The sequence below is a fragment of the Pipistrellus hanaki genome (assembly GCF_964339955.1).
Source record: "Pipistrellus hanaki genome assembly, chromosome: 14".
Taxonomy (NCBI): domain Eukaryota; kingdom Metazoa; phylum Chordata; class Mammalia; order Chiroptera; family Vespertilionidae; genus Pipistrellus; species Pipistrellus hanaki.
In genome coordinates this window covers 53,697,486-53,718,881 of record NC_140516.1, presented here as the reverse complement: position 1 = coordinate 53,718,881, position 21,396 = coordinate 53,697,486, and the positions used below count along the sequence as shown (strand labels likewise).

The window sequence follows — 21,396 nt, the reverse complement described above, 5'->3', positions numbered from 1 at the left end:
TGTGAGGGAACATCCGTTGGTTGCCTCGTGCACACGCCCGGACCAGGGCCTGGGCCGGGAGGAACCTGCAGCTGAAGGTCAGCGCTCTGTCCACTGAGCCACACCAGCCAGGGCTGCGCTTCTTTCCAAATGTCCTTTGGTCCAGGGACGTCCATTCCGCCGTGACCTCCCCACAATCCCGCTCGTTGCCTGGGTCCCTGTGGCACTCGCCCCGGTTCGCAGGGTGGGGAGAGGGTGGGGGTGTGGAGCCACGTGAAGAGGGGAGGAGGAGGGTGATCGGATGCCTCACCTGCAGTTCCTCCATCCAGAACGGCCGACGGAGAGGCGGCCGTGGGGTTTGGGGATGAGGAGGCCATTGGTGACCTTCGTAGGAGCAGGTGGGGTGGACTGGTGCAGGCAAACAGCTGTCTCTAAAACATACATATTTCTTATTGATTTCAAAGAGGAAGGGAGAGGGAGAGAGAGAGAGAAACATCAATGATGAGAGAGCATCCTGGATCGGCTGCTTCCTGCACACCCCCTACTGGGGATCGAGCCTGCCACCCGGAATCAAACCGTGACCTGGTTCCTAGGTGGACGCTCACCACTGAGCCACGCTGGCGGGCCACAGCCGCTCCGAGGGGTCAGCAGCAGTGGTAGCAGAGAGGGGCCAGGTCTCTGAAGGCGGGAGGTGGGGCATTGGGTGAGGGGATGACCAACCCGCCCGGGACTGGGGATGTGGTGGGGGGAGAGGCTCGGGAACCACGTCCTCAGAGGCGAGGGCTGGGGGGCTCCCCGCACCAGCAGAGGGCGTGGCCTCGGGCCTTGTGGGGCCCTCTGCCGGCAGGAGCGGAGGGGGCAGGCGGGGGGTGGGGTGGGGAGGGGGTGCAGCGGTGTTGGGCAGGGACGGGGTGAGCCACCGGCTGGGAAGAGAGAGTGGAAGGAGGGTGCAGAAATGGGTGCAGACATGGGGCGGGCCGGGCCCATTTATGTCTAATGCTTAGCTGTCGCCCCGTTTCTGGGAGAAAGGCCGGGGGTTAGGTTGTGTTATTTTTAAATGGCTGCCTGGTGCTTGCTATTGTTCTGCATGTTCCTGTGTGTGGAGTCTCCGGCCTCCCGGAAGGAAGCTGGAAAGGAACTGGAATTCTTCCCCTCCACGGCCACGGCCGCCCGGGCTCACGTGACGGCTCCGGGCGCAGGCACGCCCGTGTTCACGTGACGGGCTGCAGCACAAACCATTGGAACCTGCACGCTTTCTGGGAGTGCCTTTGGGCCAAACTGCGGACCAGGCTGGGAGGCAGGACCCCAGGGGCCGGGATAACCCCGGGGGAGGCAGCGTTTCACGTTAGAAACCTCGGGGTGGGAGCGGAGGGGATCGGTGAGGGAGGGACAGTCAGACGGTGAGAGTACGGGGGCGGACAGCTGTGGGGAGCGATCCCAGCGAAGGAGACGGCTCCGAAGCTGGCGGGTTTCCCCTTTAACCTCTCACCCTGAGGAGGGGCCCCCGGTGATGGACGAGGGGGCGGGAGGAAGCCGAGCGGGACCTCTGAGGCTGGTACGAAGGTAAAATGCCGGACGAGGCTGAGGTGGGTGCCGATGGGCCGGCAGCGTGGCTCCCGCAGACGGCTCTTCGGGGAGAGGAGCACTCAGACCGCCTTCGCGGCCCCGTCAGGTCTCTGTCTGCCGGGCCTCACGTAGGCCGCCCGAAGCGAGTCAGGGAGCACGTGGCCCTTGGCCCTCCAGTCCTGAGACAGTTTTCCCACAGCAGCCTCCTCCCTGTCTCTTCCCCGGCCTCCTCCCCAGCCTCCTCCCCTCCTCCCCGGCCTCCTCCGCGGCCTCCTCCCCTCCTCCCTGGCCCCCTCCCCAGCCTCCTCCCCTCCTCCTCGGCCTCCTCCCCCTCCTCCCCATCCTCCTCCCCGCCCCCTCCCCCGCCCCCTCCCTGGCCCCCTTCCCGGCCTCAGGGCAGGGACCTGGTCCTGGCTCCCCTCTGCTCGGGGTGACAGGCCGGGGCGGGGCTCACTCGAACCCGCTCCAGCCCAGTTCCCCGGGTTCTGGGGTTTGTGCGGACACCACCACGTGGTGGGTGGGTCTTGTCTGTGGGCTGCGGGTGGGACTGGCTGTAGCTGCTGCCGCAGACCCATCGCGGGGCTGGGCCGGGGCCTCCCAGCGGGAGAGGGGCCGCATCCAATCCCCAGCCGGCCTCAGGCGCCGGCGGACCAGCCAGTCTGCAGTGCTCCTCACGCCTGACCGTGACCTTCGCTCCCCTCTGTGACTCAGCCGGCCCCACCCGGCCCCCTGGCTCTGCCTCCCTCTCCCCTGCACGTAGGGTCCGGCCTCAGGGCCTGGGTTCCAGTCAGCACCCAGTCACCTGGGCGGAAGCCGGGGGGCCTGGGTCACAGAGACCGTTTAAAACAGACAACACCCAGGCGCCTGGGGGGTTAGCCCCAGGCCCAGCACAACACAAAGCCAGCCCCACCCACCTGACCTGCCCACAGGACCCCCTCGGGCCGCTGGCTGGCCCTCCCAGGCCTAGCACCAAGCCCTCCCCCGAGGCAGAGACCACACCCTAACCCTGCCCTCCGGGAGAAGGTGGCCCGGCCCTGACCCCTCAGGGAGAAGGCCCGGCTGGAGTGCTGAAAGCTGGAGGTCCCATAAAAAATGGAACTGAGCCCTAGCTGGTGTGGGCTCAGTGGATAGAGTGTTGGCCTGCAGACGGAAGGGTCCCAGGTTTGATTCCGGTCAGTGTCACATGTCCGGGGCTGCAAGCTCGATCCCCAGTAGTGGGTGTGTAGGAGGCAGCCGATCCATGATTCTCTCTCATCGTGGATGTTTCTGACTCTCTCTCCTCTTCCTTCCTCTCTGAAACCAATAAAAATATGTTTTAAAAAATGGAACCCATTTCAGGAAGAAAGGAAATAAAAATCCAGATAAACATGGGTTGGCCTCAGAGCTGTGCTCGCTGCCGCAGAGCCTCTAACTGGACCGTAGGCGGCCGGTGCCCGGGGCTGCGGGGGTGGCACAGCGGCAGCTGCTCCGGGCTTGGCCACGCCCAGCCCCTGGGCTGCGAGGAGCAGACTGGCTGGGTGAAGGGCTGGTGTCTCAGGAGCCGCCCTGGCCCGGGAACTACAGGCGTGTAAACACGGAGCCACATGACGCCACCACGGTCCCGGCCTCCTGTGGCTCAGCCCGCGGCTCCGGGCCTGGGGCCCCGAGATCCTGGCGCCAGGTGTCAGCTGCCCCCCTGGGGTTTGTGTTGTTTTTTAAACTGAGATGGAATTCAAATACTGTGCAATTCACCGCGGAAGTGTACGCATGGGAAGGTCTTTAGTGTGCCTAAAATACGTGCAGCCATCACCACATCAATTTTAAAACATTTCACACCTTAAAAAGACTCCTCCCTGTGCGGTGCCTCTGCCCTCACCCCAGCCCCCCCGCCTCCCTCTGTGTGTGTGTGTGTGTGTGTGTGTATGTGTGTGTGTAAATCCCCAGTTCCGGACATTTTGTGTGAATGAAGTCAGGAACTGTGCCTTTGTGCCCGGCTTCTCTCTCTGAGGTGAGGTGTCCAAGGCCGCCACGCTGGGCACTGGGTGCGTCCCTCTTCCCGGCTGAGGAGCAGCCGCTGCAGAGACGGCACGGCCACCGGCCTGGGGCCTTCCCGCTTTGGGGCAACGCCGCTTTGAGCCTCTGACAGGTTCTGAGTGCTCTCGTGCGGAGCGTGGCCTGCTGGGTGCCCTGGTGGCTGTTCGTTTGAGGACTGGCCAGACCGTTGTCCGAAGTGGCCACACCACGTCCCCTCTCCCCGTCCTGGCATCTCTGCCCGTCCCCTGGTCTGCGCTTCTGGCCAGAGACCTGGGGTGAAGTGGTGTCTGGTTGTGGTCCTGCTTTGTTGGTGACGGATCACGTGACCCAGCCGGGCCTTCTCCCTGAGAGTCATGTGGTCCAGGTCACATGGTCCAGCCCGGCCCTCTCCCTGAGGGGTCACATGGCCCAGGGGGCCTTTCCAGCTTCTCTGTGTTTGACTCATTGATAGGGTATTTTTTCCTTTAAAAAATACTATAATCATTAAAGATTTTAAAATTGATTTTCTTTTTTAGAGAGAAAGAGTGAGGGAGTGAGGGAGAGAGGGAGTGAGGGAGAGAGGGAGAGAGGGAGAGAGAGAGGGATTGAAGGAGAGAGGGAGTGAGGGAGAGAGGGAGAGAGTGAGTGAGGGATTGAAGGAGAGAGGGAGAGAGGGAGTGAGGAAAAGAGGGAGAGGGAGTGAGGGAGAGAGGGAGAGAGGAACAATGGTCAGTGGCCTCACACACACCCCAGCCGGGAATCGGCGACATTTCGGTGCAAGGACAGTGCTCGACCAATGAGTCACACTGGCCAGGCCTCATTTTTCCTTTTAAACAGTTGTTTGTTTTTAACTTTGAAATCATTTTACGTCTAAACCCTCATTGACCCGTGACCCCGTGTCCCCACGTCTCAGCCACACCTGCCCACGCCCTCTCCGCCACGGAAACAACCGGAACAAAACGAGACGTGACGGACGTGCACCTCTGAACTCCGGCATCTTCCTTAGACAACAACAGCGCCCGCCCGCCCCCCGCAGCCGCGGCGAGGCGACCGATCGGAGCCGGCGCTGACCCGGCCCGGTCCCGGCATCCACGGCACTGAATCAGGTTCCGCCCGGCGCCCGGGCGTCCGCGGTTCACCGCTCAGGGCGAGGCTCGGGCCGCGGGGACCGCGGCCCCCTCTTCCTGTGGGGGGCAGTGACCGGGGGGACAGTGACCGGGGGGGCAGTGACCGGGGGGGACAGTGACCGGGGGGGCAGTGACCGGGGGGGCAGTGACCGGGGGGACAGTGACCGGGGGGACAGTGACCGGGGGGGCAGTGACCGGGGGGGGCAGTGACCGGGGGGACAGTGACCGGGGGGGGCAGTGACCGGGGGGGGCAGTGACCGGGGGGGGCAGTGACCGGGGGACAGTGACCGGGGGGACAGTGACCGGGGGACAGTGACCGGGGGGGGCAGTGACCGGGGGGGGCAGTGACCGGGGGGGACAGTGACCGGGGGGACAGTGACCGGGGGGGACAGTGACCGGGGGGGGGACAGTGACCGGGGGGACAGTGACCGGGGGGACAGTGACCGGGGGGGCAGTGACCGGGGGGGACAGTGACCGGGGGGGACAGTGACCGGGGGGGCAGTGACCGGGGGGGCAGTGACCGGGGGGGACAGTGACCGGGGGGGCAGTGACCGGGGGGACAGTGACCGGGGGGACAGTGACCGGGGGGGACAGTGACCGGGGGGACAGTGACCGGGGGACAGTGACCGGGGGGGGCAGTGACCGGGGGGGACAGTGACCGGGGGGACAGTGACCGGGGGGCAGTGACCGGGGGGGCAGTGACCGGGGGGGACAGTGACCGGGGGGGCAGTGACCGGGGGGGCAGTGACCGGGGGGACAGTGACCGGGGGGACAGTGACCGGGGGGACAGTGACCGGGGGGGACAGTGACCGGGGGGACAGTGACCGGGGGACAGTGACCGGGGGACAGTGACCGGGGGGGGCAGTGACCGGGGGGGGGCAGTGACCGGGGGGGACAGTGACCGGGGGGACAGTGACCGGGGGGGCAGTGACCGGGGGACAGTGACCGGGGGGACAGTGACCGGGGGGACAGTGACCGGGGGGGGCAGTGACCGGGGGGACAGTGACCGGGGGGGACAGTGACCGGGGGCAGTGACCGGGGGGACAGTGACCGGGGGGACAGTGACCGGGGGGCAGTGACCAGGGGGACAGTGACCGGGGGGGGACAGTGACCGGGGGGGACAGTGACCGGGGGGACAGTGACCGGGGGGGCAGTGACCGGGGGGGACAGTGACCGGGGGGGGACAGTGACCGGGGGGGCAGTGACCGGGGGGCAGTGACCGGGGGGGACAGTGACCGGGGGGGCAGTGACCGGGGGGGACAGTGACCGGGGGGACAGTGACCGGGGGCAGTGACCAGGGGGACAGTGACCGGGGGGACAGTGACCGGGGGGACAGTGACCGGGGGGACAGTGACCGGGGGGGGCAGTGACCAGGGGGACAGTGACCGGGGGGGACAGTGACCGGGGGGGCAGTGACCGGGGGGACAGTGACCGGGGGGGGCAGTGACCGGGGGGGGCAGTGACCGGGGGGGACAGTGACCGGGGGGACAGTGACCGGGGGGGGCAGTGACCGGGGGGGCGTGACCGGGGGGCAGTGACCGGGGGGGGGACAGTGACCGGGGGGGACAGTGACGGGGAGAATGCCCCCCTTCGGTCATCGGCTTTGGGAGCCGAGTTCTGGGGGTCCCAGCCCCGGCACCTTAGTGGGACATAAGCAATGGCTCCCCCGGCCTGAGCCGGCGCAGCACCTGCGTCCCTGCGTCCAGCCTCTGCCCCAGCACAGCACCTTCCCCACCCGACCGGCCGTGGCCAGGAGGGACCGCAGGGTCTGGCCACGTCCCCTCCGGACGACCCCGGGTCCCTCCGTGCTCAGCCCAGGCAGCAGGGGTCTCTCTGTCCCACCCTCTGGCCCCAGCTCCCACCCCCGCCCCAGACTTGCCCTGGGGTCTGTCTCTGCAGGAGCGCCCGAGCCTGGCCTCACCCCCAGGACCCCCCAGTGAGAGCAGAGAAGGAACGGGAACGGGGGACACGCTGACTGAGTCCTGTCACCCAGAGGGGCCCCCAGGCCAGCGGCTCAGCAGCACCTGCCCCGTGAGGCCTCACCTCAGCCTGCTTCACAGAAACAGGGTGCAGCCGGCTGCGTGGCTCAGTGGTGAGCGCTGACCTATGAACCAGGAGGTCCCAGTTCATTCCCGGTCAGGGCCCAGGCCCAGGTTGTGGGCTCCGTCCCCAATGGGGGGCGTGCAGGAGGCAGCCAGTGCACGATTCTCATCATCGATGCTTCTCTCCCCCTCTCCCTTCCTCTCTGACATCCATACAGATCGATGGAAACCAGCAGCACTGCTTCTGGCTGCGGAGTGTCAGGGCAGGCGCCAGGTTCCTCTGATCTCCGTGCTTTTGTTTTGTTTTGTTTTAAATATATTTTATTGATATTTTACACAGAGGAAGGGAGAGGGATAGAAAGTAAGAAACATCTATGATGAGACAGAAACATCGATCAGCTGCCTCCTGCACACCCGCAACCAAAGTACATGCCCTTGACCGGAATCGAACCCGGGACTCTTCTGTCCGCAGGCCGATGCTCTATCCACTGAGCCAAACCGGTTTAGGCTCCTCCGTGTGCTTCACGGGGCCCCGTGGGGCTTAGTCCACCTGCCGTGGGGCCGGGCCCGGCCTGAGCCGCCCAGTTCGTTCGGGGCCTCCTCCAGGGTCACCTCAGCCCTCCTGACTCAGTCTGTCCCCGAAGACGAGCCGTTTTATTAACAACAACAACGTTTACAAATCACCCCCGAGGGTGAGGATCCACAGCCCAGCCCTCTGCCCACCCCCTTCACCTCCTGTCACCCCCTCCACCCCCGCCCCAGCCCTACTGGCTCCGCCCGCTCCTTCCTGACGGCTCTGCTCCGGGAGGGACCGGAGGACTGGGCTCCAACCGCTCCCCGCTCCCTCCAGGCCGATCCGCTAACGGAGGGCCAGGCTCCGCGGCCCCGGCCCCGCCCCCTCAGCCCCGGCCGCCACCCCCGCCCCTCCGGCAGCAGGGCCGCTGCAGGGACTTCCCGGGCTCCGGGCGCCCTCCGCAGGGCCCTCCGCAGGGTCTCCTGGTTTCAGAGCCGCGAAGGGGACCCTGCAGGAGCGTGAGCGGACCGAGGACCAGGAAGCAGCCCCGCCCGCCCCCCCCTCGGGCGTCCATCCAGCCCCCGCCCCGGCCGGCCCCTCCGTCCCGCCCTCCCGGGCACCCTGCCCGCCCGGCCCATCCAGTGTCCCGGCTCCCCGCTCAGAGGCCGCTCCACTCGCTCCTGCCCCGGCGCGGCGCCCGCCCGGGCCCAGCCGCCCGCCGGCTGCCCCGCGCGCTGCGAGCCCGCCCGCTGCCCCGAGCCCGGGCCCTGCCCGGCCGGCCGGGTGCGCGACGCCTGCGGCTGCTGCGAGGTGTGCGGGCGGCCGAGGGCGCCGAGTGCGGGGCGCAGGGGGCGCCGTGCGGCGAGGGGCTGCGCTGCGTGGTGCCCCGCGGGTGCCGCCTCGGCCACCGTGCGGCGGCGCGCGGCGCCCGGGCTGTGCGAGTGCGCCCGCCCCGAGCCCGTGTGCGGCAGCGACGCCGTCACCTACGCCTCCGAGTGCCAGCTGCGCGCCGCCGCCCGCCGCGCCCAGAGCCTGCAGCGCCCGCCCGTGCTCCTGCTGCAGCGCGGGGCCTGCGGCCCAGGTACCCCCCCCGGGCACCCCCCCGACCGGGCACCCCGGACCGGGCACCCCCCCCCACCGGGCACCCCCCCGACCGGGCACCCCCGACCGGGCACCCCCCCCGGACCGGGCACCCCTGACCGGGCACTCTGAGGAGGGCACCCCCCCACCGGGCACCCCCCCCGACCGGGCACTCCCGGACCGGGCACCCCCCCCGACCGGGCACCCCCGGACCGGGCACCCCCCCCCGACCAGGCACCCCCGGACCGGGCACCCCCCCCCGACCGGGCACCCCCCCCCTGACCGGGCACCCCCGACCGGGCACCCCTGACCGGGCACTCTGAGGAGGGCACCCCGAGGAGGGCACCCCGAGGAGGGCACCCAGAGAAGAGGGCGCCCCGAGGAGAAGGGCATCCCTCGCTGGGAGACGGGCCTGTGGTTCTGTGCGCAGTGGGCAGCGCCACTTGGTCCTGGTCCCGGGACAGGGTCCCCTGGAGGGGCTTCTGGGTGCTCTGGGAGCGCCACCCAGCACGGGGGCCCGAGGGACGGCAGGAAGGGGCACCGACAGCCGGGTCCTGGGACTGGAGGTGCGGGCCGCCTGGGACGAAGCCGGTGCTGGGACCACGAGGGCTCGTGTCTGGCTCTTCCCTTGGACTCCTCCGCCCCCAGCCCCGTACAGTGAGCCCGTTCACGGTCCCGGTCCTGCCGGGGCAGCTTCCGTGCCTTTTCATCGGGAAGGCAGTGCCCAGGATCCCCAGATGCGCTCCGGCCCACGGGGTTCCTGCCCGGCCTCCGGCCTCCGGGCCAGGAAGTGTTCGGGGCAGAGAGGAGTGTCCGCTCACACATCCTCCTGTCAGCGCGCCTCCCGGGGGCTGAGGGCAGTCTGTCGTCTGTCGTCTGTCTGTCTCTGCCTTCCAGAGTGAGACTTCTCTCCGGACGGAGGAGACGGTGGGAACCGGGTTCAGCTGGGCCAGGGCGGCCTTGTGGGCGGCCGGGACCCGGGCTTGGCCTGTCCGGCTGCGGCCGGGCAGAGCAGGGAGGGGGCGGGGCCCGGGCTGTCTGGTTTTCGGGGAATGTCACTGCCAGTGGCTGCAGGAGGCTGGGCCTCTTCCCCCAGGGCCTGTGCCCACCTCAGCGGTGGCCTGCAGGGAGCGCACGCCTGCGGTGCCCACCCTGTGCCCGTCCCCGTGCCGGCGTCGCTCTGGCCCGCAGGCGGCCTCAGCCTCAGGGGGACGAGCTGCGTGCCCGGGCGCGCGAGGTCTGAGGCTGAACGCCCTGCCCGAGGCCACCAGCCCAGACAGCCGTCCGCAGAGCGCCAGCCGCGCTCAGCCGGAGCGGGAGGCGCGGGGCAGGACGGACGGGGAGTTTCCAGAAGGCTGTGCACCAGCCGGAGCGGCAGCCGCCCCGGCAGAGCCTGCACAGGGCGGTGCAGAGACCGGACGGCCGGGCGTGTGAGGAGGTGGCCGGAGGGACCAGCTGCTGGCCAGGCCCCGGGGGAGAGGTCGGCCGCGCAGTGTGTGCGGCTGTCCGGAGCCAGAGCCGTTCACCGGAGGCCTGGCCGGGGGTGTGCCTGGCAGGGGACGCTGCACACCCGGGCGCAGACCGGAGCTGCTGAAGCGTCAGCGTGAGGTGACAGCTTAGCGAGCACAGGGCCTGTTTCTGTCCACACGGTGCAGCCGTGGCCGTGGCGGCTGTGGTCTCACTGCGCCCGCTCTGAGGAACCGGCCCCTCAGGCACCTGGCTGATGGCCGGGAGGTGGATCCTTTAGCTGCTCAGGCCGGGCCACAGCTGGCGGGCGGGGTGGGAGGCCGGCCTGAGGCCGCAGCAGGCTCCTGGGGAAGGTCCCGGGGCTGGAGGAGGAGGAGAGGCAGAGTGCGGCGTGTCCCCCTCCATCTCCCTGAGAATGTGCGGGAGTTCCGCACGCAGTGTGCCCGCACCTGTGCGGCCGCCGCCTGCCCGGCTCAGGAGGCACTGTGCATGGGCCAGCAAGGAAGGGAGGAAGGGAGGAAGGAAGGAAGGAAGGAAGGAAGGAAGGAAGGAAGGAAGGAAGGAAGAAAGGGAGGGAGGGAGGAAGGAAGAAAGGAAGGGAGGGAGGGAGGGAGGAAGGAGGAAACAGGTGCCTGAGACGCAGCAATTTAGTCGCTCCCTAACGGGAGGTTCGGCTCTCCACCCGTGTGCTGGCTAACACGCTAGGCTAACACACTAGGCTAACACGTAACATGCGGCCCTCGGCTTCCCAGAGATGCCCCCAGAGTCAGGAGCCCGGAGCCCGGGTGTCATCCCGCTCCCCGGCCACGGCAGGTCATCGCCGTCCCTGAGGGGAGCTGGCCGGAGTGCGCGCGCGCGCGCGCCGCGTGTGTGTGTGTGTGTGTGTGTGTGAGTGTGTGTGTGTGTGTGTGTGTGTGAGAGAGAGAGTGTGTGGTGTGTGTGTGTGTGTGAGTGTGTGTGTGTGTGTGTGTGTGTGAGTGTGTGGTGTGTGTGTGTGTGTGTGTGAGAGTGTGAGTTAGTGTGTGTGTGTGTGTGTGTATGAGTGAGTGTGTGTGTGTGTGTGTGTGAGTGTGTGTGTGTGTGTGTGTGTGAGTGGTGGTGTGTGTGTGTGTGTGTGTGTGTGAGTGTGTGTGTGGGAGGTGGAGGAGTAGGGGGTGGGAAGGAGCCTCTGGAGGAGGAGCCGCTGGACAGAGGCTGGAGTGGGAGGAGCTGCATGGGGATGAGGACGGAGCCTCCGGGACCCGAGGGGCCCAGGGTTTCCGTCCGGGATCCTGAGGAGCGTGGGGAGCGGAGAGTGAGGATGGAGGCAGGGCGGGCCCGGGAGGTCCCTGGGTGGCCGGCCATGTTCGGGAGGCGTGCGGGGTCCCTGGGTGGTGGACTGTGTCACCCTTCAAAGGGGAGCACGCTGCCCGGCGGCCGGCGTGGCTCCGTGGCTGAGCGTCCACCTATGAGCCAGGAGGTCACGGCTGGATTCCCGGTCGGGACACAGGCCCGGGCTGTGGGCTCCGTCCCCAGGAGGGGGCCTGCAGGAGGCAGCCGGTCCGTGATTCTCTCGTCATTGACGGCTCTCTCTCCTTTCCTCTAAGTAGGGGTGTCGAACTCAATCAGAGAAGGGGCCAAAATCTAAATCCAGCCTAAATCGCGGCCGAATGGTTTACTGAACAGTCATAAACTGACAATGTCATAAACTGACAGCGGAGTGCAGTGATGACAGCGCGGTGTGGGCCACATTGCAAGGCCTGGCGGGCCTTGTGTTTGACACATATGCTCTAAGTCAATAAAAACACATTGAAAAGTGACTGCCTCGGGGAGCGGTGGCGGGTGAGCTCATGTGGGCGGACGCGATGGCCAGGCCCGCGGCCGGGCTCGGAGCCCGCCGGCCGCGCTGTGGGACCTGGTCGCAGTGCGTGCAGGGACGAGCCATCAGACTGTCCGGGAGCGGTGCTCTCGGCGGCGGGAGCGGTGCTCTCGGCGGACGGAGAGGTCTGGCGGCTCCGTCTGGAGGAGGAATCGGGCTGGGCAGGGCTGGTGGTGGCCGGCGGCCAGCGGACTCTGGCCCTCCTGGCTGTCACTTGCCCAGGCGGCCGCCTCCGACCCCTCAGGCCAGGGCAGGGCCGGAGGCGCTCGGAGGCCCTTCCCGCAGGATGGGCTATGGGGCCGGAGGAGCCGTCTCTGAGGGCCTGTGGTCACCGTCCCTCCCGGAGGCCGGCTGGCTACGTGAAAAGCTCACTTCCTTTCTGAAGGCCGGCGGGTAGAGCCAGGGCTGTCATTAAACGCTCATGGCCTGGGGCTTCCTTCAGCGTGTGTGGCTGCGGGGTCCCTGAGGAGCACAGCGGTGATGTGCCAGCTCCTCGAACCCGTGGCCTCGCTGCCGCCCCCTGGCTGCCGCCCGGGGTCCGGGAGTGAGGTCCCTCCTCAGTCCCTCACCTGTCTCCTGCCTGCCGCTGGAAAGGGGGAAAGGAAAACGGAAGAGAAACCGAGATGTGCAGCCATTCCAATCGTTTGCTAAAAATATATTTAAAACATGTTTTTATTGATTTCAGGGAGAGGAAGGGAGAGGGTGATAGAAGCATCAATGATGAGAGAGAATCACGGACCGGCTGCCTCCTGCATGCCCCCTACAGGGGATGGAGCCCACAACCCCGGCCTGTGCCCTGACCAGGAATCCAACCGTGACCTCGGGTTCCTGGGTTGAGGCTCAGCCGCTGAGCCCGCCGGCAGGGCCGTGACTCGTCCTGAACGAGGACCTGAGTCTGGGCTGCCTGGGCGTCCGCCCTCCCGGCGTCCGGGAGGCTCGGAGCCGGGAGCCGGGCCGTGGGAAGCGGCTGCCTGGCAGCCTCGCGCAGGAAGCCCTCGCCGAGAGGCCCGTCCGCCCAGGGAGGGAAGCACGCGGGCGTGCAGATGCTCGCGGAGTCCGATTTCTGGACAAGTTGTCACATAAGCACATTTTGTGCAGAGGCTTCTCCGAGTCCGGCAGCCCGGCCCCGGCCCCGGAGGTCACGCCCCCCACCCCGGCGGTCACATCCCCGCCGCATGCTGGGCCGCTCGGCGGCGGCCGGCCCGAGGTTTCCAAGCTCGAGGGTGAGTCAGCGCCTCATGCAGCACGGGGGGGGGGGGGGGGGGGGGGGCGGGGGTTGTGGTCACCAGCTGTGCAATCCGGTCTGGAGCCGGGGCCTGTGCTGAGCCAGCCTTCTAGGGTTCGGCGACCTGCCCGGGGCTCCCCGTCCGTGGCCCCAGGACGATGGCTGCCGGTCATCCGGCCGCTGTCAGCTCGCCCCGTGACCCAGCATTCCTAGGGGCAGGCGCCGCGGGGGGCCGGGGGACAGGAGGGCCCTGCCGGTCCAGGCTTCCAGCTGGTGCAGAGGAGGGAGGCTCGGCATTCGGCAGCCACAGGCCTCTCCCTGGCACAGGCTCTGCTGGCCGGGGGCCGGAGAGGGCAGGGCTCCGGGCTCCGGGCTCCGGGCTGTGGGGTCAGGGCTCCGGGTGGGCTCTGCACTGCAGGCTGCGGGCTGTGGGGTCAGGGCTCCGGGTGGGCTCCGGGCTGCAGGCTGCGGGCTCCGGGTTGCGGGCTGCGGGCTGTGGGGTCAGGGCTCTGGATGGGCTCCAGGTGGGCTCCGGGCTCCAGGCTGCGGGCTGTGGGGTCAGGGTTCCGGGCTCAGGGCTCCAGGCTGCGGGCTGTGGGGTCAGGGCTCCGGGCTCCGGGCTGCGGGCTGCGGGCTGTGGGGTCAGCGCTCCGGGCTCAGGCTGCCAGCACAGCCTCCACAGAACGAGGCTGAAGAACTGTCTCCCTTGGGTGCTTCTGGGAGGCGTGCCCGGTGCTGGCTGGGTCCTGGGCCTGCCTTGTTCTTCTTTTTATTTAGTACATTTTTATTGATTTTTTTTTTAAGAGAGAGGAAGGGAAAGGGATAGAGAGATAGGAACACCAATCGGCCACCTCTGCATGCCCCTGTTGGGGATGGAGCCCACAACCCGGGCTCCTGACCGGGAGTCGGACCCTCACCTCCTGGTTCCTAGGTTTCCTGAACGGCAGGATGTCAGGTCCCGGAGCCCCGCCGGCCGGCCGCCCTGCTCTCGCCATCGCCCTCCTGGACGGGTGGGGCGCGTCTCCCGGTCCCAGCGGAGGAGCAGACGGAGCGCTGAGCGGGGACTCTGCCCAGGGCCGGCCCAGCCCTGGTGGTCTCCGCTCAGGCTCCTCTGGGGGCTTCTCTCAGTGGTTTAGCCTCCTCTGTCCGGGCGTCCCCTGCCCCCCACCTGTCACTGATCCCTGGCTCCGCCCCCTGGTGGCCCGGGCAGCCTCCTCTGGTTTCTGGTCTGGGACGCGGCCGCTCTGGGTGAGCAGACGTGGGAACAGGAAGTGCGGCTGTGCTGGGGGGACTGCTCCTTAAGACCACCAGGCCGGCGCCTTCCAGGGCCCCCGGGCCCATGGTGTCCTCCCCAACGGTGCACCGGACGCTGCCCACCCAGCCGAGCCCGGCCAGCCAGGCTGCCCCCGGTTTCAGATCACACGAGCGAGGCCCGCAGGCGGGGCGGCATCACGGGTGCAGCCCTGTGTGTCCCGGGGCCACGCTCGCCCCCTATGGGCCGCCGGGGGCTCCTGATGGACCGGGGCCCGCCCCGCTGCGGGACGGGGACTCCTGATGGACCGGGGCCCGCCCCGCTGCGGGACGGGGGCTCCTGATGGACCGGGGCCCGCGCTCGCTCCGCCGGGCGCTCGGCTCTGTGAACTGGGTCAGGGCACGGGTGCCGGGCACGGCCCGCCGGCTGCAGCTGATTTGAATTTTGGGAACAGGCCGTTCCGCGGAATAAAGGAGGATTCATCCCTCTTCCCTCGGACACACTGCGTCCTGTTTCCAGATCCGGCTCCGTCACCCGGCGAGGAATTGGGTTGCGCGATTGTTCTCGCCGAGAGCGAGGGCTGGCTGCTAGCCGGAGCCCCGGCCTGGCTCTCCGCCGGGCACGGGGGCCGCCCCCCCCACCGCGGGGGCCGAGGCCGGGCCGCGACCTGGAAGGGAGGCCGGATGCGGAGCGGAGCGCCCGCCGGGCACCCGGACACACGGTCCCCCCTCTGCTGCTCTGCTCCTGGAGGTGCTGGGATTCTAATTCTGCCAATAACTTTTTAATTAAAAAAACAAAACAAAAAAACTATGGATTTCAGAGAGGAAGGGAGAGGGAGAGAGAGGAATAGAATCGCCCATGAGGAGAGAGAATCGTGGACCGGCTGCCTCCTGCACGCCCCCCGCTGGGGATGGAGCCCGAAGCCTGGGCCTGGGCCCTGACCGGGAATCGAACCCTGACCTGGTTCACAGGCCGATGCTCAGCCTCTGAGCCATGTCGCCGGCCTAGACAATAATTGTGGAAATGTATCAACATTCTCTGTGTGTGTGCGTGTGTGCGCACGTGTGTATGTATGTGTGTGCACGCGTGTGTGCATGTGTGTACACGCGTGTGTGTGCATGTGTGTGTGTGTGTGTGTGTGTGTGTGTTCCTCCCGTGAGGACATTGTTGGAACGGTGGGAAGTTTTCTCTCTGAGTTCCGGGGCGAGGGCTCCAGGAGGCTCCTCACGCGGACCGAGAGCCGGTCATCCCCGCTGGCCGGAGTCCCGCCGAGGTCACCGCTCTAAGCGACAGGAAGTGCCGGCTGCTCCGGGTCGCCTGTGTGTGTGACACCAGCAGCGAGGGCTGTTAAGGTGGCGGGCAGTCGGTCTCGGGTGCCGGGCTCCCTCCTCCGTGGTCCTGGCGTTTCGGATTCTGTGTCCGAGGCCGCCGCTCGCCGCCGCCCGGTCTCTCCTCCTGAGAGCTGCTCGGGCGCCGTGGCCTCTCCGCTCCCACAGGCCGGGGACACTGCGCCCGGCTCTCCAGAACCCTGAGCGCCCGCCGGGCCTGTGGTCCCTGCTGGGGTTCTTCCCTCGCTGGCCCTCCGGAGGCGGCCGTTGGCCAGCCGTGGAGGTCAGCGGGGGGTCACAGTGTGTCCGCTCCCCCTGTTCGAGGGGCGGCCTCAGGAGGTGCCGGAGCCGGGCCTGCACTGAGCCGGCGGCTCTGGGACCCTGCAGTCCTGTCCCGCGGCTGCGCTCGGAGCCGGGCCCACTGTCTGCCCGTCTGGGAGCCGGTGTTTCCTGGGTCCTCAGTGAGATGCCATGAGGTCGCGGCTGCTTTCTCCATTTTCTCTCTTTACGAAGGTTTCTATGGATGTCAGAGAGGCAGGGAGAGGGAGAGAGAGAGACAGAAACACGAGTGATGAGAGGGAACCATGGACCGGCTGCCTCCTGCACGCCCCCCACTGGCGATGGAGCCTGCAACCCGGGCCTGTGCCCTGACGGGAATCGAGCCCTGACCTCCTGGCTCCTAGGTTGGCGCTCACCGCTGAGCTGCCCCAGGGAGGCCTGTCTGCTGGGCTTTTCGGGGGCCGTGCGCTCACGGCCGCTGCTCTCTGGTGACCCGTCTGCAGAGTTCGGGGAGCTGGGCCCATCTCAGAGGGTTTCCTATGGGAAATCCTCTCCGAGGGGAGAGGGGTGGTGCGCTCCTGGGGTGTTGGAGCTGGGACAGCCCGTGGGCTCAGGCTGGAGGCAGCCGGCCCGTTTCAGAGACGGGGCACTGGAGGCCGCCGGCCGCCCGAGGATGGACCGGGGTTCCCGGGGCCCAGGCCCCGTCCTCCCGCGCCCCGGGCCGCTGCCGGGGGGAGAGGGGCCGGCCGAGCACCCTCCGGTTTGTGTGGAAAGTTCCGGGTCTCCCTGCTCTGGCGCCTCGTTGTCAGAGGAGCCGGTTGGCGGTCCTCGGCGCAGGGTCTGTGACCCTCCATCCGCAGGGGCTCGGGCCCTCCGGGGCGCTGGTCTGGTGGGGGAGACAGCCCGGCCCGGCTTCTCCCAGGAGCCGGGGCCGAGGACTCCACAGGCTGCTCCAGCCGGGCCCGGGCTGGGCCTGTGCCGGAGGAACGTCCCCTGATTGATTTCTCCGGCTGGAGGCTCAGGGAGACCCCCCCAGCACAGCCCGGACCTGGGCGCCCGTGTGTGTGTGTGTGTGTGTGTGTGTGTGTGTGTGTGTGCTCGGTCAGTGCTCAGTGCGGGTGCGATGCCTGGTGCTGTTCTCACCGTGAAGGCGCGGTGTGCCCACGGGGGCGCCATCTGGGACCCTCTGCTTTCCGAACATAACCTGGGCGACGCCTGCCTGCAGCCCGGGGCCGGCGGGAACCAGGGGCGGGGGCTCCGGGCGCGGAGAGGAAGGGGGCTGGAGGGGGTGCCCGCAGGAGCCTGGGGGCTTTGTCCTGCCCGGGAGCTGCAGGAATGGCTCTGCACCTTGGACATCGCGCTCACAGGAGCAGCTCCGCTCAGGGGAAGGGGCCCACCCTCCTCAGCGAAGGGCTCGGAGCCGAGGCCCCGAAGGGAGTCCCTCCTCAGATAAAGGGGCTCAGAGCCGAGGCCCCAAAGGGAGTCCCCCTCAGCGAAGGGCTCAGAACCGTGGCCGGCCCTCGGCTGGGCGGGCCTCTCACGGGCACGGAGGCCGGGGGCCTGTGGGGGGCGCTGGTCCCAGAGGCCGGGGAGGGAGGGGCGGGTGCTGAGCGGGTCCCAGCCCCGCGCTGACCGTCTCCCTCCGCACGGTCCCAGGGCAGGACGACCCCAACAGTCTACGCCACAAATACAACTTCATCGCTGACGTGGTGGAGAAGATCGCGCCCGCCGTGGTGCACATCGAGCTGTTCCGCAAGTGAGAGCCGTCCCCCGGCCCTGGCCCTGCCCCTGTACCCCGCCCTGCACCCGCCCTGTACCCCTGACCTGCCGCCCCCTCCCTGATCCCTGCACCCCGGACCTGCTGCCCCCTCTCCACCCCTGCACCCCGGACCTGCCGCCCCCGCCCCGGCCCTCTGGAGGGAGTGAGGGACTCGGGCTCGGAGAGATTCCGGACGGGAAGCTCCATGGGGAATCAGTTTTGTTTGGCTAATCCTCCCCCGTGGATTCTCAGAGGGAGTGGAGAGAGGGGAAAGACAGAAACACGGTGTGAGAGAAACACGGCCACAGTTCCCTCCGGCACGCGCCCCGACCAGGGTCCGGCCGGGGAGGAGCCGGCCCCGAGATACGCGCCCTTGACCGGAACCGAACCCGGACCCTTCAGTCCACTGCCTGGCGCTCTGCCCACTGAGCAGCCGGCAGGGGAGCGGGGCTGTTTTGTTTCCTGTAAAAGTCGGCCTACGCAGTGGTCGGCAAACTGCGGCTCACGAGCCACATGCGGCTCTCGAGCCGTGGTTTGCTGCTCTGTTGACTAATGAGTTTGCCGACCACTGCGTAAGGCAGTGCCCTCACCCAGAAGTTCTGACTTCAGGTTGAAGACATTAGTGCATTATTAAATTTTTACTGTTTTCCCTAAGGCAGTGGTCGGCAAACTCATTAGTCAACAGAGCATCGGCTCAGGAGCCGCAGTTTGCCGACCACTGGCCTCACGTCCCGCCTCCCCCCCCTCCCTCCCTCTTTCTAATCCTCGTTGAGGATGCTTTTCTCACCGGTTGTTAGAGAGGCGGGAAGAGGGCAGGAGGGAGGAGGGACGTGGAGACATGGATGTGGGAGAGACGCCCGGAGGGTTGCCTCTGCACACACACACCCGACCAGGGCTGGGAGGAGCCGGCCACCCCGTCCCAGAGCCGGACCTGTGGTCCTGGTGCCCGGCCGAGGCTCTAACCACTGAGCCGCCGGCCGGCCGCAGCCCCTGAGGCCCGGGACCCAGCGGCGCAGGGACGGCGGGGCCGCTCGGCCCTCCTGCGTCCGGCTCAGGCGCCCGGTCCCGGCTCCCAGGCTGCCCTTCTCCAAGCGGGAGGTGCCGGTGGCCAGCGGCTCGGGCTTCATCGTGTCGGAGGACGGGCTCATCGTCACCAACGCCCACGTGGTGACCAACAAGCACCGGGTGAAGGTGGAGCTGAAGGACGGCGCCACCTACGAGGCCAAGATCAAGGACGTGGACGAGAAGGCCGACATCGCGCTCATCAAGGTGGACCACGAGGTCAGTCTCCCCGCGGCCCCGGCCGGGGGCGGCCCCCGTCAGCCCGGGGCGGCCAGAGGCTCAGTGGGGGGGGGCCCCCATCAGCCCGGGGCGGCCAGAGGCCCAGTGTGGGGGCGGCCCCCAGTCAGCCCGGGGCGGCCAGAGGCCCAGTGTGGGGGGGCCCCCATCAGCCCGGGGCGGCCAGAGGCCCAGTGTGGGGGCGGCCCCCAGTCAGCCCGGGGCGGCCAGAGGCCCAGTGTGGGGGGGGCCCCCGTCAGCCCGGGGCGGCCAGAGGCCCAGTGTGGGGGGGCCCCCGTCAGCCCGGGGCGGCCAGAGGCCCGAGCGCCCCCAGAGCCGCATTGCTGGCGGAGCGTCCGGTCTGGGCCGAGGGCGGGTGTGGAGATGCTGAGTGAGGCCCTGGGGGGCGGGGGACGGGGGACGGGGTCTCATGGAGGCTTCCGTTAGAAGCAGGCGATACGATCCAAGAGGTTTTGGTTTGTTTTTAAAATGCGTATGTGTATGTGTTTTTATTGATGTCGGAGAGGAAGGGCGAGGGAGAGAGAAACAGCCATGATGAGAGAATCATCAATCAGCTGCCTCCTGCACGCCCCACACGGGGGGTGGAGCCCTCCACCTGTGCCTGTGCCCGGACCGGGACTCGAACCCTGACTGCCTGGTTCCTAGGTCAGTGCTCAGCACTGGCCGGCGGGTCCGCTGGATGTAAGCAGCGGCGGGAAGGCAGGGCGCCCGGTGGGGGCACCTCGGTTAGAACGGGTCCCAGAGGCGGGAGTCTCGCGGTCCCCGCACCGCGGCCCCCACCCGGACTCTCAGCCCACCGAGCCCGTGGCACCGCCGTGGCTCCTGGGTGTGGCCTGGGTGCTGCCTCACCGAGCGGCTCCCGCTGGGACACGTGGGGGCCACGTCCCTGCTCCCTCCGCCGGGACGGCGCTCAGATTTGGAGCCAGTGGGTGTTGCAGGGGCATCTGCCCCTCCAGGCGGGCGGAGAGCCAGCAGGCAGCTCGGCGGGGCGCTGGGGCCTGGCTCCTGCTGCAGCGGCTGTCCCCTCGCCCAGACCCCGCTGCCGGGCCTCTCTGGGGCCGGTTTGCCAGCTTCTCCTCCTGTTCTTGGAGCTCCCCGCCCCCTCCAGCCCTCTCTGCCCCCCTCCAAGCCCCCCTTCAGAGGAGGGTCCCCACAGGGTCCCCTCAGCCTGGGGCCCTGAGCCCCTCTCCTGGGTGGGCCAGGCTGGGAGGGGCCGGGCTGGGGGGCCGGGCTGGGGGGCCGGGCGGGGGGCGCCGGGCGGGGTTGGTGGGCCGGGCTGGGGCGGGGGGCCTGTGCCGGGGCGGGGGGCCTGTGCCGGGTTGGGGGGTCAAGCGGGGGTGGGGGCGGGCTGGGGGGGCTGGGCTGGGGGTGCTGGGCCAGGAGGGAGGAGGGGCTGCAGGCTCAGTACCAGGAAGCAGCAGGAGGGCAAACCAGTTCAGCGTTGGAGCAAAGTGTTTCCACATGTGCCCGCCCGCAGCCCTGCGTGCAGACGTCCGTCCGTCCCAGGCAGCCTGTCTGTACCGCTGAGGGGGGAGGGAGGGGGGGGAGGGGGAGAGAACAGAGGCCTCTGCTCTGGGCCGGAGACCAGGCGGAGATACTGGGATGTGCTAAGAGGATAAGAAGGGAGCCTGGCCAGCATGGCTCTGTGGTTAGTGTCGGCCTAGAACCTGGAGGTCAGGGTTCGATTCCCGTCAGGGCACAGGCCCGGGTTGCAGGCTCCATTGCCAGTGGGGGCGTGCAGGCAGCAGCCGATCAATGACTCTCTCATTGTGGATGTTTCTCTCTCTCCCTCTCCCTTCCTCTCTGACATCGGTAATTTTTTTAAAAAGAGCCGAGGGGACGGTGCTCTGACAGCTGAGCTGATCGCAGACACAGAGGGAGGCACCCCACTCCCCCCGCACCCCCCCACCCCATGAGGGCAGGCTCCGATGGCGGGTCTGTCTGTGCACAGCCCTGCACCCCGTTCTTCCCGGGTGGTCACTCCCGCAGGGCCCTGAGGTCCGGGTGGGGGTGCCCCTCCCTCTGCTTAGCCCCCCGCACCCCCAACACCTCCCCCTCTGCTTAGCCCCCCTCCCTCCACCCCCCAGCACCCTCTGGGGACAGGCACACCTCACTGTCCGTTCCGCCCCCCTCTGCCTGTTGCCGGCTCAGGTACTGGCTGCCGCTCACGCCGGGACCCCCTGTCGGTGGAAGGGCCCGTGGGAGAGCCCGCCGCTCGGAGGGAGGGGTGGGGGGAGGGCACGGCCCCTGTGGGTGCTCAGATGGGTGGAGGGGTGCCAGCCCCCCCACGTTCCTGCCCACGTCCCAGCCGGCTCCCTGGGGGTGCCTGGGGGTGATGGCGCCCGGCTGGACGGGGGGGGGGGGGCGAGGGGGTCCCGGGGTGCTGTCCCTGCCACCAGCAGCGGGGACACTGGGAGCAGCTGTGGAGGCTGGGGTTCCTCCCCTCCCCGGCCCCAGGCCAGCGGCCACCCCAGACCTGCTGGTGGGAGAGGGGAGCTGGGGGGGCTGGGGCACAGGCTCCGGTCCTGTGTGTGTGGACCCCCCCCCCCCCCGGAGCCGGGACGGAGCCGATGACTCAGCGGCCCCGCCAGCGGCACGCTCAGAGGCTGACTAAGCGCAGCGCCCGGCT

At 68.5% G+C, this 21,396-nt stretch overlaps 1 protein-coding gene across 1 annotated transcript in view; it reads left to right on the top strand.

Moving 5' to 3' along the window:
• Positions 1–1,575: 1,575 nt before the first annotated feature.
• The window catches only part of HTRA1 (HtrA serine peptidase 1), a gene marked incomplete at its 5' end in the record, with an annotated part of 31,075 nt that continues 11,254 nt past the window's right edge, over positions 1,576–21,396 (top strand). The window contains 6 exon segments of the mRNA XM_084904401.1: positions 1,576–1,673; positions 7,883–8,034; positions 8,037–8,112; positions 8,114–8,301; positions 17,366–17,465; positions 18,545–18,749. Coding sequence (XP_084760527.1) covers positions 1,576–1,673; positions 7,883–8,034; positions 8,037–8,112; positions 8,114–8,301; positions 17,366–17,465; positions 18,545–18,749 — 819 coding nt within the window.